The sequence below is a fragment of the Chrysochloris asiatica genome, unplaced genomic scaffold, assembly GCF_000296735.1.
Source record: "Chrysochloris asiatica unplaced genomic scaffold, ChrAsi1.0 scaffold00002, whole genome shotgun sequence".
NCBI classification, from domain to species: domain Eukaryota; kingdom Metazoa; phylum Chordata; class Mammalia; order Afrosoricida; family Chrysochloridae; genus Chrysochloris; species Chrysochloris asiatica.
This window is the reverse complement of record NW_006408520.1, coordinates 21607431-21626182: the sequence shown is the minus strand read 5'-3', so window position 1 is coordinate 21626182 and position 18752 is coordinate 21607431. Positions and strand designations below refer to the sequence as shown.

At 41.2% G+C, this 18752-nt stretch overlaps 1 protein-coding gene across 1 annotated transcript in view; it reads right to left on the bottom strand.

Moving 5' to 3' along the window:
* Nucleotides 1-223: 223 nt before the first annotated feature.
* The window catches only part of TGFBR3 (transforming growth factor, beta receptor III), a 176323-nt gene continuing 157794 nt past the window's right edge, over nt 224-18752 (bottom strand). Inside the window, exons 14-16 of the mRNA XM_006831059.1 lie at nt 12237-12278; nt 9413-9520; nt 224-342 (exon numbers count right to left, since the gene is read on the bottom strand). Of these exons, the coding sequence (XP_006831122.1) occupies nt 224-342; nt 9413-9520; nt 12237-12278 (269 nt within the window). The remainder of the gene's footprint in view (nt 343-9412; nt 9521-12236; nt 12279-18752) is intronic.

Genomic DNA, 18752 nt, shown 5'->3' with positions numbered 1-18752 from the left:
GGACAAGGCCGCCAATTTTGCTTTCTCACATGAATTATAGCGTGAAGGTCAGAAGTCCAGGGGTCAGGATTTATCTTAGCCCTGGATGGGTGAGTGGGTGGTGAGTACATTAGGTGATTTTATATGGAAATTCACTCTTTACAAGGGAGCCAAAATGAAGCCTTCCAAGTCTGGGCACATGGCACCAGCTGCCAGGCCCTGCCCCTGGTGGGGGCTGGGCGGGCTAGGCCGTGCTGCTGCTGGAACAGGGTGTGCTCTGTGTGCTGCCGATGCTGTGGGCTGCACTGCTGTTTTCCGAGGCTGGCGGAGTGGTGGGGACTTGCTGCCTTCCTGCTGTCTCCCCTGCAATTAATAAAGATGCAAAGAGAAACGCATGTTATTTGTATGCATTCCTGAAGAGACCATTTCCTCTTTGTCAGCTTAGTCCATGTTTTTCCCTACCATGGGCAGAAGCAGCTAGACCAGGTTCTGGATAGTTGTTTTTGTTTTGTTTTGCTCATAAAGCCTCTTGCATAGGGCTAAGAAGATCATTTTTAAGGTAATTGGCTGCCACAGTAGCTAAGACTTGTTAACAGTTGACAACACAGTCTTGTGGATTTGAGGGTCCTTTGATGAAATCACCAACATCTGTAATGTGTAATCCAAGTGATCAGTACCTGTCAGACCCACTGATTTTTCATAAAACTATTGTAGTGTCTATAAACTATAATAGGAGAACTTTGGTAGCTTAGGGGCCTTTTTCAGAATACACTTGTTAAAAATAGGGCAATGAAGTCTAGAGAAGAGGGACAATGGTGGGCCCGCAGTAGAATTCTTGTCTTCCCTGCAGGAGACCCAGTTCAATTCTCCACCTGTTGGCCAGTGGAGGTTTGCATGTTGTTATGATGCTAAACAGGTTTCAGAGGAGCTTTTAGATTAAACCAGACTAGGAAGAAAAGCCTGGCCATCTACTGCCAAAAAGCAACCAATGAAAACCCTATGGATCACAACTCTGTCATATGCATCGAATCATGGGATGGACCAGGCCCAGGCAGCATTTCATTCTATTGTGCATGAAGCCACCATGAACTGAGAGCCAACTCTGTGGCAGCTAACAACATAGAGAGTGCCTTTCTGCAGTAAGCAGACAAACTACCTTACAAAGGGGGTTGGGCAGAGGAGGAGACTGCTACTTACAAAAGCCTTGTGGGAAAGGGGCTTAGTTGTTTGCATATGGGGATGGTGGTTGACAGTCCCTTCCACTCTGAGGTTCGCTGTGGAGAGCAGAGCGAGTATCTCCTAACATATGAAGCATCCCACTTTTCATTACACACCCCATTGCAGTTTAGCTAAACCCATTCTTTGTGCCAAATGTACATTGCTTTGCAGAGGAAGGAAACCTCAGGTCACACACATGGTTTGATTTAACACCACAAAAGATCTTAGAGTTAGTCTTTTCTTCAGCAAAACTGGCCTCTGCAGCCCTCAGAAAAGTGGCTCTAGGTCGGGAAAAGTGATCAGGGCTCTCCAATGAAAATGTTACATTTTCCTTGAAAAGTCAGAGCATCAACTTCATAAACTTCTTGTAAACAGTCTATCCCCTCAAATGTGGGAAGCCCCATAGGGCCACATCTGTTTATGAATGTGCCTCCTCTTTCCTGTCATGCTGGAATACACATCTATCAGCCAGAGATAAGCAACCCTCCAGGCTGCTCCGTTAAAACAAAACACACAGCGCAAAGGCTCTGCCCCTCTGAGCACGGAACTCAAATGAGCTACTTCCATTCCTTTTCTGGGGCCTCACATAGCCTCTGCCAAAAAAGCAGTACTGCAAAATGTAGAACTGGCTCATGCCCTTGGGTCTGCTTACAGCTTTCCCTGTCACCCATTTTCGAACCACAGAGCTACACACGTTTTTTCATCAACCTCAGAGAGTTTATATGGTTGTTGTGTATTCGACACTTGCTGTGTTTCCTCTGAATACATTTGCTTCTGGAACTGGTTGGTGAGCTGTAAAGGGGGCAAGGGACTCAACATTTGTTCACCATTTTGCTCACATCAACCATCAATACTCATGGAAGCAGCAGTCAAGAAATCAAATGACATATTGCATTAAGCAACTCTGCTGCACAAGACCTCTTTAAAGTATTGAAGATCAAAGATGTCAGTTTGAGGACTAAGGTGCGCCTGACCCAAGCCATATTTTCAATAACCTCATATGTATGTGAATGTTGGACAATGAATAAAGAAGACTGTAGAAGAATGTATGCATTTGACTTATGGTGTTGCAGAAGAATACTAAAAGTGCCATGGACTGTTCGAAGAACAAACAAATCTGGGCTAGTAGAAGTACAACCAGAATGCTCCTTAGGAGCTAGGATGTAGAGACTTTGTCTTCTCATATTTCGGACATATTATCAGGAGGGACCGGTCCCTGGAGAACGACATCATACTTGGTAAAATGAAGAGTCAGCAAAATAGAGAAAGACACCCCCGCCAAAGAGATGGATTGGCACAGTGGCAGTAACAACAGGCTCACAATGATAGTGAGGTTGGCACAGGACTGGACAATGGCAGTGTATCATTCTGTTGTGCATAAGGTTGCTATGAGTAGCTAACGACTCAATGGCACCTAACAACAATAACAACCACCCCACCATTGCCCCCACTCTTCACATGTGTAAGTAATTATGGGTGGCGGCATTTGCCTCAATGGCACCAACTTTCTGCCAAAATCTCACTTCTTCCTGAGTGGGAGCTTTATTTCTAGAAGAGCACCAAATCTCTCAGCAACTCTGATGTTTACCAAAATTACTCCAGGGACTTGAACAAATCCTGATATACTTTAAGAGTTCAGCAGCCCCCTTACAACCCACACACCAGCTGGATCCTCACACAAGCAACGAGGTCTAATGTGGCCGTCTAAGAATGACAGTATAAAAACATCTTTCCTCATTTAAAGAAAGAATGTATCAACACGTCTCCCACTTTCCTCTATGGCTCAGTTAAGGCTTCATTTGATAAATGGGAGAGGACCCTGCCTCATTGACAGCAAACAAGTTCCTTTAGATTTGACATGTGCTTGATTATGCACATTCAGGAAAAGTGCCAGTTCTACTCCCTGCTCAGGAAGTCAAGATATTTGCTTTCCGATTTCTATTTGCCAAATATAATCTGTTACCATGTCAGTTTATTTTAATCAGTGCTCATTAAAAATGTCTTTCAACTTCAATGGTTTTGGAAACTCTTATCCTGTTAATACAAAACACTGCTGAAAATAAAGTTCTAAACAAAACAAAAAAGCCCCCAAATGCAAGATTACAGGATGTTTTGTACCAAGGTGAATGAGCCAATTTACCCTCATAATCAAATTTACTTTGATCCAATCATCTGCCCTGGTAATCTTGGAGAGAATATGTTGGAAATGTTGAAACCCCTTTCTTTAGACAATTCCTTGTAACTTTGTGGCTATTTTCACATGAAAGATATTGGAGATTTCATAATATAACCAAATTTATAATAGCATTTTACCTTTTGACAAAAAGAGTTTTCAGATGAAAGAAGCATGACAGAAAAATCCATGACGCGCTGATCCTTTTGCCTAAGGACACGGCATCCCCTGGACTTTCTACTTCCTACTTCTGATTTCTTGGAGCATTGACTTTTTCTAAAATAGCTTTTGGTGTGATCAATACAATAAAGCTACTTCTGAAGGGGATGGTCAGGGATGGGTCAAGCCAAGAGAATATAAGAGGCTCAGAGAGATTCCTTCCACACATTGGGCTATCGGAAGAAATGTGTTTGGTTTGCATCTTTGCCCTTAAAATGTGAAACCACACTGAAGGAAGAACAACTTAGGGACAAGAGTGAGTAGAGGAAAGAGGCATTTATCACATGAAGTACTCTGGAGGTGGGGTGGATATGCTGACAACAAGAGCATTCAGGATTAGTTTTACCCATTTCACATATGTATCTGGGACTGGGCCTAGATAATGTCAGATGCTTTAAGAAACAGAAAAAAATGTATTTCTTAAGGGATGATATTATTAAAATAAATTTATTTATTTAGTTTAGTGTGGAGATAGATACCCATGTCTAATTTCCTGTCATGTCTTTGGAGGTCTACTTTACCACTGATTTCTTGTCACCAGGTTTTTTACCATGGCAGGTCCTGGTTGGGATACTAGAGGAAGAAACTTTTTCTAAGATGTGAATATCAAGAAGAGTTTAGAAGAAAGATGAAAGAATCCTGGTTATTTAGCTCAAAGGAAGCTGTTTGCAAATCCTGCCCATGGATGATTATTTCAGAGGAACAGACAGCTGTTCCCTTATCTCTCTTGAGGCAGAACATAAGGAAATGAGTTTAAATGGGGGCCACAGGGATATGGGTCAGATAGAAAAGAACTTGCTGATTTTGAGGACTGGTTTGTTGTAAAGGGAATTTATGGAATCTCTTTCTCAGGGATGACTGAGAATGAATATTCCCTCTTGATAGAAAGAAAAACAGGATGAATAACTCAGCTCTTTGACATCTAATTATAATAATTTAACAGGTTCACTCCAGTAAGAAAAATGACCTAGGCCACCTTTCTTTCAGAGAAGTTTACAATCACCAAGCGTTCTGAATATTATCTTTTTAACGTTAAAAAACACAGTCCTTCTCTACTCTCCAAGCTAGAATACCTTCTTGTGCAGGTGGAACTCTCTAGGAGGAGTGGGCTGGAATACTTTCGTAAATTATGGGGAAAGGGGGAAATGATAAAAAGTAGGAATTAAAGTATTCCAAGTTGTCCAGCCTAAATGTGTCCTTTCTATATTCCTATAGTATATCTATGGAGTCCTGGTGTGACACTGTGGGTAAATGTGCCAGACTGCAAAGCCGTTTGAACTGCAAGGTCAGCAGTTCAAACTCACCAGCTGCTCCTTGGAAACCCTATATAGGGTCACTATGGGTCGGAATCTACTCGACAAGCACTTAACAACATAGTATATCTATGGAGTCTAGGTGGGGGGCTGTGGGTTAATGCACTGGACTGCAGGGTCAGTTTGAACCACAAGGTCAGGGTTTAAGATCACCAGCTGCTCCTTGGAAACCCTATACAGGGTCACTCGGAACCAACTTGATGGCACTTAACAATAACATCATATACCTAGACTGTACCTACACTGTGAATTTCTGTTGGATTTAACTGGCACTCAAAACTCTGACAATAATTTGAAGAAGAGGAAAAGGAGGAATAGGGGAACCGGCTAAGAGTCAGTAGTTGCTCTGGGGTGAAGGATATGGGGGTGTGGACAGTATAGGACTGATGTTTTTAGTAACAAGTTTTTAAAAAACTTCTTTAATTTTGATTTTTCTTCAATCTTTCTATTGTGAATTGAGTGAAGTTTTACAGGGCAGATCACTAGTTTTATATTCAAGAAATCATACCCTTCATTTCATCTCAATGACTGCACTCTCCTCTGTGTAACATCACATATCACACCTCCTCCCTGTGCTGTGTGTTTCCATTCCTCATCCTTTTGCAACTTTTCTCAATTTTGTCCTTCAGTCAGTACTGCTCCTTTGATCTCAAATGGTCGACTATTCTATGGTATGTATTGGTTTTGTTGTTGTTGTTAAGTGCCTCCGACTCACAGTGACCCTGAATAGGGTTTCCAAAGAGCATCTTGTGAGTGAACCACCAACCTTGCATTTCAAATGGCTTTGCAGTCTGGCGCATTAACCCATAGTGCCACACCAGGACCCTTCTATGTTACTTGGCTGAAAACTGAGCCACGGGGGTGAATTCAGGTCCAGGTCTGAAGGGTCATCAAGGGACATAATCTTGGAGTTCCACCAATCTCTATCTGACCAGTAAGCCTGGTCTTCCTTATGACTTTGAATTCTGTTCTGCATTTTCTTTACTCATCTAGTACCATCTAATGTAATCCTTTCCAGAGCAATCATAATGAGTCTTGTAGAACTATTTCAGCCTTTAACTATTTCAGCCTTTAAACTATGTACATGCACTCCTTTGATGATAAAGCTATAGCTTTTTAATGGAAAATAAAATCTTCATCCCATTACTCAGAAAAATGCAGATATGATAGTGCATATATATAATTTTAGGGACTTTCACAGACTAGTGTATGGAGGTATTCCTGGATGAGCTAGACCCCTCAAGGAGCATGAAACAATGGTTTTACTGTAGCACCATTTCTACCCTTCATTGGCCCTCCTCTTGGCACTGTCTTAGGAGAGAACAAGTTCTAGGAATGGCGTTTCCCACATGAAGCTGATATAGCCTTATGCAATGGAGAGAACAAGTTCTAGGAATGGCGTTTCCCACATGAAGCTGATATAGCCTTATGCAAGCATTTATCAGATGACAACTCCTTATGCCCAGAGTGGTAACCAAGCTTCCCTAAGACTCACTCATGTTCCAGGTATGGAAGTAGCTATCTACAATTCAGCCACGTGATTTGGTTTAGTGCTCTGTGCTGCAGAAGGAGTGGAAAGCACAGCTAAAGTGAAAATTGTCCAAATTAAGGATTGTTTTTGACAAAGCGGCAGATGCTGTCTGAACCCTTCCCCCGCCCCCAATATGCCATATAAGGTCTGAGTTCTACAACTTAGTTTATTGTGGAAATTGAAGCAGACTGAGTCAGGGTTTGAACCCCCGTCTCGCCCTCCCCCCACCCCCACTGGCTGCATTACAAAATTTCCTTTCATCGAAACTCACTGCTAGTTTACCCAGGTAAGAAGAAACAGAAGAGTTTCTGGATAAGAAACTACTATTTGGCTCTTCTTCCTATTTGGAGGTGGGGAAGTGAGCCTACTGCAGGTTTTAGAAACATTAAACCTGTTCATGTAAATGTGCCCCTAGTGTTCCCCAGGAACAGTCTGTAGAATGATATAGAAGCTAATGCTTTTAATAAAAAGTATTTCTGCTATATTGTTAGTGATACTAACCGATGACTGTTTTTGTAAATCTTTACGCTTTCCCAAACAGTACACTTTATTTTGCTAGAAAGCACAACAGGCAAGGTTTTGCTTTAATGTACTTACAAATCTATTTCTATGTTAACAAAACTTAAAAACACCTCATAAGTCTGTGGTTTGAGAGGGAAGGAAGCAGTAACAACAAATCTCCAAATTCAATGAACAGCAATAAACACCTTCAGCCAAACTTTGCTTTTCATCAAGTTTGTGTGATTGGCTGTGGATGAGAGAGTGGGACCACTATGGGGATTTCAATCGGAGAGGGTTCTAATCAATCAGAGGGGGTTCTAATCAGTTGGAAGGGATTCTAATCAGTCAGAGAGGGTTCTAATCAGTCGGAGAGGGTTCTAATCAGTTGGAGGGGGTTCTAATCAGTCAGAGAGGGTTCTAATCAGTTGGAGGGGGTTCTAATCAGGAGGAGAGGGTTCTACTAGAGCCTGCCTTACTTTGCCTGGGTCTGGCTTCCTGACTCTCAGTGACAAATCTTAGTTTTCAAATTTGAGGGTGCTGCCTTATGATCAGCACCCTGGTGTGGCACTATGGGCTAATGCGTCAGACTGCAAAGTCATTGAACTGCAAGGTTGGTGGTTCAAGCTCACCAGCTGTTCCTTGGAAACCCTATACAGGGTAGCTATGGGTCAGAATCTACTCGACAGCACTTAACAACAAGCCTTATGACCAAGGCCAGTCTGTGAGACTTATCTGGCACATGTGGAGGATTTATGGGTTAAGGAGTCCTGGTGTGGTACTGTGGGTTAATGAACTAGATAGACTGCAAGGTTGGTTTGAACCACAAGGTCGATGGTTCAAGCCCACCAGCTGCTCCTTGGAAAACCTATACAGCATCGCTATGGGTTAGAGCAGACTCAATGGCACTTAACAACAACAACCCTGGTTAAAGGAGTCCTGGTGTGGCACCATAGGATAAGCACTCGACCTCAAGGTTTGTTTGAACTACAAGGTTGGTGGCTGAAACTCACCAGCTGCTCCTTGGAAGTCCTATACTTGGGTGCTAACAACAACACCCCTGTATGCAAACCTCATGATTACAATTTTCTTGGAGTCATTTCAAATTCATTCCCAATATACAGCATAAGGTACCAATAGCCCTAGAATGTCACACCCATGCAGGAGGATGGAAAAGTTGCAAAGAACTTTGAGATCTGGACAAATTAATATTCTTGGGACAAAATTATACACCTTAAAATGCTGCTCTGCTGAAAGCTGTCCCTTCTGGTCATTTTAAAAGCTGTCCACCAGTAATACTCCTAAATTGATTCACAGATTTGTATTATCCTCAGAATCACTGCATTTAAGTTTCTCTCTCACATGAAATCTACTCCAGTCAAAGGCTGACTAGGAAAAGCAACATTAATATCAAATGCTCCTAAACTCTCATTGAGAGGTGAGCTTTAGACTTGGTGCCATCCAAGAAGAGTATGGCATGCTGTAGCCTGAGACTAGCTGGGGTCCAAGTACCTCCACCGACCATTCAGAACAGGGACACAACAGAAGATCCCAGCTAGAATAGGAGGAAACTGTAGAACAAATCTCAAATTCACAAAAAAAAGAGACTAGAGGAACACCTCCAACTTGCTCCAAGACACCCACCCCCTTAATCAGGACTGAAGTCACTCCCTGATGTTACTTTTTAGCAAAATAATAGATTGACCTATAATATATACAGTAATACCCATGAGAAGGAATGTGTTCCTCTAAACATTAAACTACATGAGACCAAACGGTCAACATTTATACAAAAGCAAAGATGAGAAGGCAAGAAGAGGCAGGGAAATTGGATGGATGGAAACTAGACAGTGGGTGGAAACGGTGACTGCTGGCGTATCGCGAATGTCACGGAACAATGTATGCATGAATTGTTGAATAAGAATCTAATTTGCTATGTAGACTTTAACCTAAAACACAATGAAATAGTCAAAAGAAGAAAAGTATAGCAGGGGTTTAAAAAAAGGGTTGAGCAATTCTGGGTGAAGTCACTGATTAGGGACTCTGAAGACCTGTACTCAGCACCTTGGAGGATATGGTCATAAAATCTTGGCTTCATCTTTTTCACTTCCTGCCCATTTAATGTCTAATCTGAAGTCTTTAGCTTTGTGGGGATGGTTCATATTTCCAGTCTGTCTACTTGAACTTTTTAAAAATTAAACTATAACCATAAAATAGCTCTATAGGAAGCTAAACTTCAACAACTTTTCAATTGCAGTTAACATAAGTATCCAAACATTCCTTTGTAACACTGCTTCTAGCAGATTATATTTTTGCAAAGCCCAATTTATGCCAAAATACATAGTTGTGAAACTGGTGGGAACAAACTTTCTCTTTCATTCATTATTACATCTATTCACTTGTCCAACAAAACACTTGAGTGTCCATGTGTGGCAAGCCCATGAGATGTTCCACCAATAAATAGTCAACAATTCCACTAACCTGTATGAGAATAGATGTACCACAAGGCTCCCGTCAGGAGTGCTCCGATCACAAATGCTGCAAACGCAATGCCCATCACAGTTAGGGTGTCCAGTCCATGGAAAATGGCTACAGAAGAAGGAAACCAAGTGAGTCTGCGTTTTATATGTATTTCAACTTTGTATATATTTCACAAGCACTGTCAATGCATGGAGGATGAATGAAATCTGAGAATAGTAATGAAGATTCCAACAAAAAACTCATACACTGTATCTGTAACTTGCAAAGTTTTCTGTAAGGAAAAAGGAAGTCCTCAGGTTTCCATAATATTTTCAGTCTGCAATTTATTTTGAGCAAAAAACATGAAAAAAAATCAGATTTATAAATTCTGTATGAAACCTTGTGTTTATCATTTCTTCATTTCCATACAAGGACCTCCTGGTGTGGTGTTGTAGGATAAACACTAAATGCAAGGACTGCTAACTGCAAGGCTGTCAGTTCAAAACCCACTAGCAGCTTCTTGGAAACCCTACACAGGGTTGTTATGAATCAGAACCCGCTGGACGGCCCTTAATAACAACAATTTGAATGGTACCTGTCTTGGAAATTCATGATTTTTGATGACACATTAGAAAGTATGGTCAACTTCCATCATCAACATCTGACTGACTGTCTTATTGAAAGAACACTTCCAACGTGGGAGGCATTGCACAGAAAATACAATACTTCACCAACTTATTTTTGTGACCATTTAAAAGTATATAAGATAACAGGAAGAAATAGGCCTAAAAAGAACAGACTATGTTATGCTTGTGGATTGTAAGACTTCACTGATCTCCTATGAAGCCCTGTTTTAACAACTGGGTATTGTGTCATTTAAAACATCCTACTATTTAACACTTTTCTAACCGTGATCTTTCTATGTGGGGAACGGAAACCCTTCAGTGGAGAGTGATGTCAGCTTTATAGTTAGCAAAACATATAAATAGAACCAATTGTTCCTCCATTTGGCAAAGAGTTTTATATTTGAAATTAATTCCAGGCCACAGAAATAGAACATTTCCTTCCATTTAAGAGAACTACCTTCTTTAAGTCACTTATAAAAAATTAAAATCAGTTTCCAAGGGAGAAAGGGGCACTTGGTACAATAAAACCTTTGAGGTCTCATTTTTTAAAATGTAAATTGAAAGCATAGGCGCTCCCATTATTTCAGTCCAATTCCAACTACCCTCGCAGGTCAAAAGCAACTTCAGCTGCTCTCTGTATAAACAAAATCTTTTTTGTCTCTTTGTATTTTAATGCACTTGAGTGTAAAGGATCCATATTTAGGTAAGCATTACCCTGCAGTACTTAGTACTCCAAAGGGGCCCAGGAAGAGTGTCATTGTGGAAAAGAGTCATTGTGGGAAAAAAAGACCCCAGTCCCACTCTTTCTGGTTACTAGCCATGCGCCCTTTGGCATGTTCATTTAACTTCTGAATAAATACTGCTTCACCTGCTAAAGGAAGAGGATACATGAAAGGAGTAAGAATTAGGAAGGACTCTCTAAAGGTAATATGAACCATGCCCTCAATGTTACTGAACTTAACCTAGTCCACGGGGCAGATATTAAAAGATGATGTAGTCTTTCTGTGTCCGTTGTTTTTATGCCATTGAGTCAGTTCTGGCTCATAGAGAACCCTGTACAGTGTTTCCGAGGAGGAGCTGGTGGTTTTGAACTCCCAAACTTAAGGTTAGTAGTGTAGTTCTTATCCTAAAGCACCATACCAGGCTCTATGTTTACAGGTGTCAAATAATGGGGCATGATTTTAAGGTTTTTAGTGGAAAATTCTAAAAATGGAGATGCCATTTATGACAATCAGACTAGGTAAATACAAAGAATGTGTTCATCTGTGCCTCTGTATCTGGGTTCCCATCCAGCTCCAAGATATTGCTAAGTACTTTACTTAATGGCACTAGATAAAATGATTTGTATAAAGGAACCCTCCAGACTAGTTGTTCTGTGTATGCGATGGCCTTATCATGTAGCCCAATCCAGAGGGTCTTCCTCACAAGCGAACAGCATCTAGAATAACTCTGGGCATACAGCCAAGTAAATCCAGGTTTTAGTCCTGTCTGAAGCACCAACTGTAACCAGGGCAAGTTACTTGAATTTTTCTGGGTTAGATTTGTATTCCATATAAAACAAGGAAAACTGGCCTAAATAGTTTCCAACTCATCCTTCTATCATAGTTGATATCTCTTCCTCACATATGCTCCCCACACAGCTCCAAGCACCTTGGATTGTTGTTGTTGTTGTTAGGTGCTATCGAGTCGATTCTGCCCCATAGCGACCCTGTATAGGGTTTCCAAGGAGCAGCTGGTGAGCTTGAACCACTGACTTTGCAGTCTGCCGCATTAGCCCACAGCACCACACCAGGACTCCTTGGATTAGAGACTGTCTAAAAGGTAGGACAACTATTTCCCTTAGCACTTCCCCTCTAAGCAGGTCAGTATTGTTAATGGCATTCAAAGTCAATCACTCCCAGAGCTCTAAGTTAAACAATGGATATAAGCATACAAATACTGAAATTCTCTATAATGTTTCCTCTAAAACTATATACAACAATAGGTCAATAAGTTAATACTAAAAAGGGGAAAGGTGGAGAAGAAAAGGAGATTGAAGGAAGGAAAGGAAAAAGAAAGCATGAGGAAAAAAAAAAAAAAGGGAAAAAAAGAAAGGAGAGGGAGAATGGGAGTAGAGGTCTCCTTATCAAAACCCAAAGTTTGGCAAATGTTCACTAACCAAGTTCATTCTTATGCAAGCCCAGGAGGCTTCATTTTGAAATAGTTGCATAAAGACTTACGTGTAGGAATCTGGCTTGGTTCCTTAATGCTTGGGCCTGTTCCTGAAATGAAAACATCAATCACAATGTATCCCGTGGAGAAATCAAGTTTTAAGCAAAAGGTCACCAACATCTCCATGTTATTGTTGTTGTTGTTGTTAAGTGCCATAGAGTTGATTCTGACCAATAGCGACCCTGTATAGGGTTTCCAAGGAGCAGCTAGTGAGCTTGAACCACCAACCTTGCAGTTCAAATGACTTCGCAGTCTGATGCTAATATTAATTAGCCCAAAATGCCACACCAGGACGCCACACCAGGACTCTCTATAGAGGCCACCATTTTCCTATTTGTTAATAAATACTTTGTGAGAGCTGTCAGTCTGTTGGTGCTGGGTGACAGCCTGTCAATTTCTCTATAGTTATTATCAAACCTACAACAGGAGTTGCTCAGAAATCTGTCAACGATCGATTGTACAGGGTATCCAATCTGAAGAACACTTGAAGGCAAACACTTAAAGCAAGGAATTTAAGTCTGACAATTCATATGTGTGTGTTTATATGTATGTACATGTACTGTTATAATTATTTACAAAAGGATTCCATAAAGAATGTCTTTAAATACTGTGCTTCTCCAGTGTATTCAAAATGACATTCTACTTTCAAAAAACCTTTTAATTCAATGTACACAGTTTATTTTAAAGATGTTTATTCTTTATCCTGATGCTATTGCCCTATAGTTCAACTCTTCATCTGCCATGTGCACTGCTAGGGAGGTCTGCTAACTGGTCTCCCTATCTCCCTACTATTGCCCATGCCCAAAAGCTTTCCTTCTCCACACTGGCCCCAGAGTGAATATTCCAGAGCCCAGAGCTAATGATGTTCTTGCCCTGATTAGACTCTTCTGTGGTGATTCATTTTATGCATCAACTTGGCTCAGCAATAGCACCCAGTTGCTTGATCAAACACTAGTTTTGATGTCATAGTCCATGTGTTTAGAGGATTAACATTTACTATCAGTTCATTTTCAGTAAAGCAGGCTTCATCCAGTCCTTTGAAAGCCTAAGAGCAGAAACTGATGTTTCCTGCAGAAGGAAAGAATTCTGCTTCAAGCCCACAACAGAAATCCTGTCGTGTTTCCAGTCAGTGGGCCTATCCTATGGATTTCAGACTCAAGAGTGAAACATTAACTCCTACCTGAATTTCCAGCCTGTCCTACAGGTTCCACAACTGCCAATTCTCTAGAGAACCCTGGCTGATAAACTTTTTTTGTTTGTTTATAGGAAAAAAGACCAAATTTTTCAGGTACACAATATTCTCCATCCCTCCTTGACGATCCTTTCTCCAACCTCCTTTCCTGATAGAATCCTTCACCCATGCTGAGCTCCTCTAACTAGTTCTTTAAGGCAATGCAGCAAACTGCACTTCATTGGTAATGCAACAGTTAAGTGTTCAACTGCAAACCAAAAGGCCAGCAGTTCAAATGCACTAGCCACTCCATCGGAGAACAGATTAGAGATCTGCTACCATAAAGATTATTGCCTAAGAAACCCTATAGGGCAGTTCTACTCAATTCCATGGAATTGTTGTGAGTTGAAATTAACTCAGTGGCACCTAACAACAATCTTACAGATTGCAGGCCTTTCTTCCATGGTACCTCTGGGTACAATTGAATCACCAAACTTTAGGTTAGTAAAAACCAAACCAAAGCCATTGCCACTGAGTGTATTCTGACTCATGCTAGTAAGTGTCATTGAATCAGTTCTGAATCAGAGTGACCATGGACAGGGTATCTGAGAGCTACTGGTGGGTGTGAGCTGCTGTTAGCAGTCCAGTGCTTATCCACAGTAATCCTATATTGGGTTTCTGAGATTGTAGATTTTATAGGAGCAGACAAGACAGTTTCATCTTTCTCCTGCAGAGTGGGTCACTGTTGTTATGTGCCATCGAGTCGGTTCCAACTCATAGCAACCCGTATAAGGTTTCTAAGGAGCGGCGGGTGAGTTTGAACCACTGACCTTGCAATCTAGCACATTAACCCACAGCATTACAGAGTGGGTTTAAACTGCAAACTTGTGATAAGCATTCCAGGGTTTATCCCATAATACCACCAGGGCTCCATAGTTTTAGTTGTTGTTAAGTGCCGTCAAGTCGGTTTTGACTCACAGCATCCCTGCATAGTGTTTTCAGGATCAGCTGGTGGATTTGAACTGTCAACCTTGTGGTTAACAGCCCAGTGCTATTCCTATAGTGTCACACCAAGAGTCCTTAGTTTTAGTTAAGTGTTGTTAAGTCAGTTCTGACTCATATCGACTCTGTATAGAATTTCTGAGACTTAATTTTTGCAGGAGCAGAAAGTCTCATCCGTCTCCTGCCTTAGTTTTAGTAGTCAAGTGCAAATTGTTTTGTACCACCCAGAGAACCACACCACAGGAAATTCAGAATAAGACTACATGAAAATGGTAATAAGCGTCAATATTTCTATCACACTCCTAAGTTCATAACGTGATCTAATGTAGCTCTGATCTCATCTGGGTTTCACACCAGCCCTGTCAGGGAGGCAGAACAGGAATAAGTATCCTCATTTGACAGATGAGCAACCCAAGACTGGTATCATGGGACTAGCCCACAGTCACAGCTAGAAAGCATCAGGGCAGGAGCTGAACCAGGATTTCAGATTCCTAGTCCACAGGGTAAGCAACTGAAAAGTGGCCCTGAGTGGTGCAAGCAGTTTGCACTTCACTACTAACCTAAAGGTTGGTGGGTCAAGCCCATCTTGCAGCACTGCATAAGAAAGGCCTGGTGATCTGCTTCCTTAAAGATTACAACCAGGAAACCCCTGTGGAGCACTTCTACTGCATCCGCATGAGTCAGAATCAACTTAACAGCAATGGTTCAGGGCTTTGTGGTTTTGTGTGTTTCTGTGTCTGTATGTGTGCCTAGCAATTCACAATCATCAATAGTGAGAATGGCATGGTCCAGGAGTTAGCAAATCACAGCTACCAACTATGAATTGGTCCTCAGAAACTCTAGACCAGGTTGCTATGAGTAGGAACCCACTGGATAGCACTTGACAACAACAATATATTTTTAAATGATAGGTTAAAAAAAAAAAATCAAATGAAAAGATAATTTTGTGACACACGAAAATCTTATAAATTCTAATTTTTTTAGTGTCTATAAAGTTTTATTTGAACACAGCCATGCTTGTTCATTTACACATTGTTTATTGTTGTTATCATGTTATGAAACAGCAGAGTTAAATAGTTCGGACAAGGTTTGTATCACCTATGAGCCAAAAATATTTACTATATGACTCGCAATAGAAAACAAAATATGCTGATCCCTGGCATAGACCTTACCCCAACTCTTTAAGTTTAAAGTGCTAAGTGTTTATATCTCTCTTTACTTCTCCATTTTCATTCAGTAAAGAAAGAATATACACTTTGTGTTTGAATACACAGTGAAGTGAAAAGAACTAGCTTATTGAACATTTCAGCAAAACAAGCAATATTTGAGCTGATATTTATGAAATCTAGAAGGTTGAAAGATGAGAGGAAAATAAATTTCAGCGTTAACCTGAAGGTTGCTGGGCAGTCTTACAACATAAATATCATGGTCCAGCTTTGGGTGAAGGAATGCTGTGGGTGAATCAGTCACCACAGTGGAATGGTATCTTGTGGGGCTGGACAACAGGGTGGCCATGGGATGCAGCCATGTCTGAAAGTTCTACTAAAATGTTATTTAAAAAATGGAACCGGTGGTGTGTCTTTACAGAAACCGAGTTCAGCATACACACGTTCCCTATAAAAGGCAGCACAAGTGCCTGTGCTTCCTAAGACTTCGGTCTCATCACTGCCGTACTACAGCAAAACAATGACAGGATGCCTTATATTTGTATAATGTTTCATGGTTAACAAAAAACCTTTACCTGCATGATCTCATTTTAACTGTCCATGAATTCTATAAAGTAAGGGCATCTACCCACAGAACTCTCCTACTTTCAGAAAGGAGTAGTTGGATTCACTGAACTAAGTCCAAAGGCATTTAAAGGTCTCCATAGCGTGCATCATGCGAGGAAGATACACACTTCTGGGAAGAGTTCCAGTCAATCAGCCGCCTTGGTGGAGCTTTGTCACTTAGAATCCCCCAGCAGTTTACAAAAAATGGTTCTCCCCCAAAAAACTCCACACGTGAGAATTTAGGTTTTACAACAAAGCCGGTGTGATGGATGACATTGCTTTAAAATTCTTAATGGCCTTGTGTATCTTCTACCCCCACTCCAAATAGGGGCCTTCCCTCAGAGTTAAACAGAAACAGTTACTGCTTATTTCCCTTGGGGACAAGTTCCTTCATGAGTTCTGTGCATAAACAATAACAAGCACAGACTGCAGAACTGAGGCGAAAAGATTTTATCCTCTAGCATTTTTGTTCCCAAATCCCCAAAAACCCCTGAGTATAACTAAAATAGTTTGATCTCCAATGGAACCCTATAATTGAGTTGGCATGCTGCAAGGAAAAGAGTGGACATAACAATATTGGCTTTGGGTTTCAGGGTAAGATTGCAAGAAAGGAATCCTAGTTATTGCTGTAAAGAGAATTTTAACAGCAAAGATTTCTTTACAGAAAGAACTATAATCAGCATTCCGAATTAAATATGTTCATGTACTCTTGAGCAAATTCTGGTCTACCTCTAGAACCAGAATTTCCCTCCTCGGTTTGTTAGGCATGGTTTTCATAACCAGGATATTTCTGGGGTTATGCATGAGTAACTGACCACAGCTTTTGACTTCCAGCTTTCAGTTCAGTTCTTAACCATGGCAGGATGGCGCATGCCCACAATAAAACAAGGTCTCTAACTGGTACCCAGTGCTATCTGTATTTGGCAAAGAGAGAAGACTGAGAAGCTGGATACTCAGGAAGACTTTGTGCAGGCCCTATTAAGATATGCATTTAGTTTTTACTAGCATTAAGAGCAAAAAAACACAAACGCATTGTCAGCGAGTCAGTTCCAACTCATAACAACTCTATAGAGGAGAGTAGAGCTGCCCCATAAGGTTTCCAAGGTTACAAATCATTACAGAAGCAGAATGCCCCATCTCTCCTCCTGTGAAGTGGCTGGTGGGTCCAGTGAGATGGCATCCTATTCTAGGTTCTTTCAATATTGATCACATTCATTGCATTCTATCTGCATCATCCCACTAGATTGCTGTAAGTGCCGCTGAGTCAATTCTGATTCATAGCAACCCTGTAGAGGATTTCCAAGGAGCCGTTTAAACCAATGGCCTAGTGGTTCAAACCGACCTTGTGGTCCGCTGCTTATCCTACAATGCCACACCAGGACTCCCACTAGATTAATGGTTCTGAATTAGGAGTGATTTTTCACCCTTGGCCCCTACTCTGCCAAACCAGGGGACATTAGGCAATGCTTGGCGACACTCTGCATTGCTATGTTGTTTAGGGGAAGGGAGATTTGCTACTGACATCTAGCATGTAGAGGTACAGAGACCAGGATGCTGCTAAACATCTTACACTGCACAAGACATCCTCCCACACACATACAAAATTTGTTTGAAATGTCAATGGCTCTGAATTTAAGAAACTGCATTACATTGTAAAGTCTATGAGGATGGGATCGTAATTTGTCTACTATATGCCTAGTACAAAATCAAGTATACAGCTGTGTACTGTCGAGTTGGTTCCGACCCTCAGTGACCCTGTATATTGTTTCTGAGGAGCGACTGGTGAGCTTGAACTGCTAACTTTGTGGTTCAAACTGAATTTGCAGTCCAGCACGTTAACGTACAGCATCATACCAGGACTCATTTAATAACTATTTTAAATAAATAATCATAAATGCCCTGTAAGGAGCTGTGGTAGTGGAGTGGGTTACATGTTGGACTGCTAACCTCAAGGTCAATAGTGCTAATCCACCAGTCTCTCTAGGGGAGAAAGATGAGGCTTTCTATTCCCATATAAGGGTTTCTGTAATATTTTCAGTCGCCTCATATACAAGTGTAAATTGGACAGTGAGTAAGGCAGACCAAAGAAGAATTGTTGCATTTGAATCACGGTGCTGGAGAAGAATATTAAAAGTACCTTGAACTGCTAGAAGAACAAACAAATCTGTGTTGGAAGAAGTACAACCAGAGTGCTGCTTAGAAGCTAGCACGGTGAGATCTTGTCTGTCATACTTTGGACATGTTATCAGAAGGGGCCAGTCCCTGGAGAAGGAGGACATCATGCTTGGTAAAGTGGATGATCAGCGAAAAAGAGGCAGACCCCCAAAGAGATGGATTGGCACAGTGGTAGTAGCAATGGACTCAACAGTAAACAATTGTGAGGACAGTGAAAGGACAGCACAGTTTTTTGTTGGAACTGACTCGATGGTAACTAACAGCATGACTTGGAGCTGACAACAAACACCATGTATATCTTACTATTGTGTACTTTCCCTCTGCAACCTAACCTTCATACTGCATTTAGAATGGTTTTCCTAAATGATTATCAGTTCCCTACTTGAAATCTTTTGAGCAGCGCT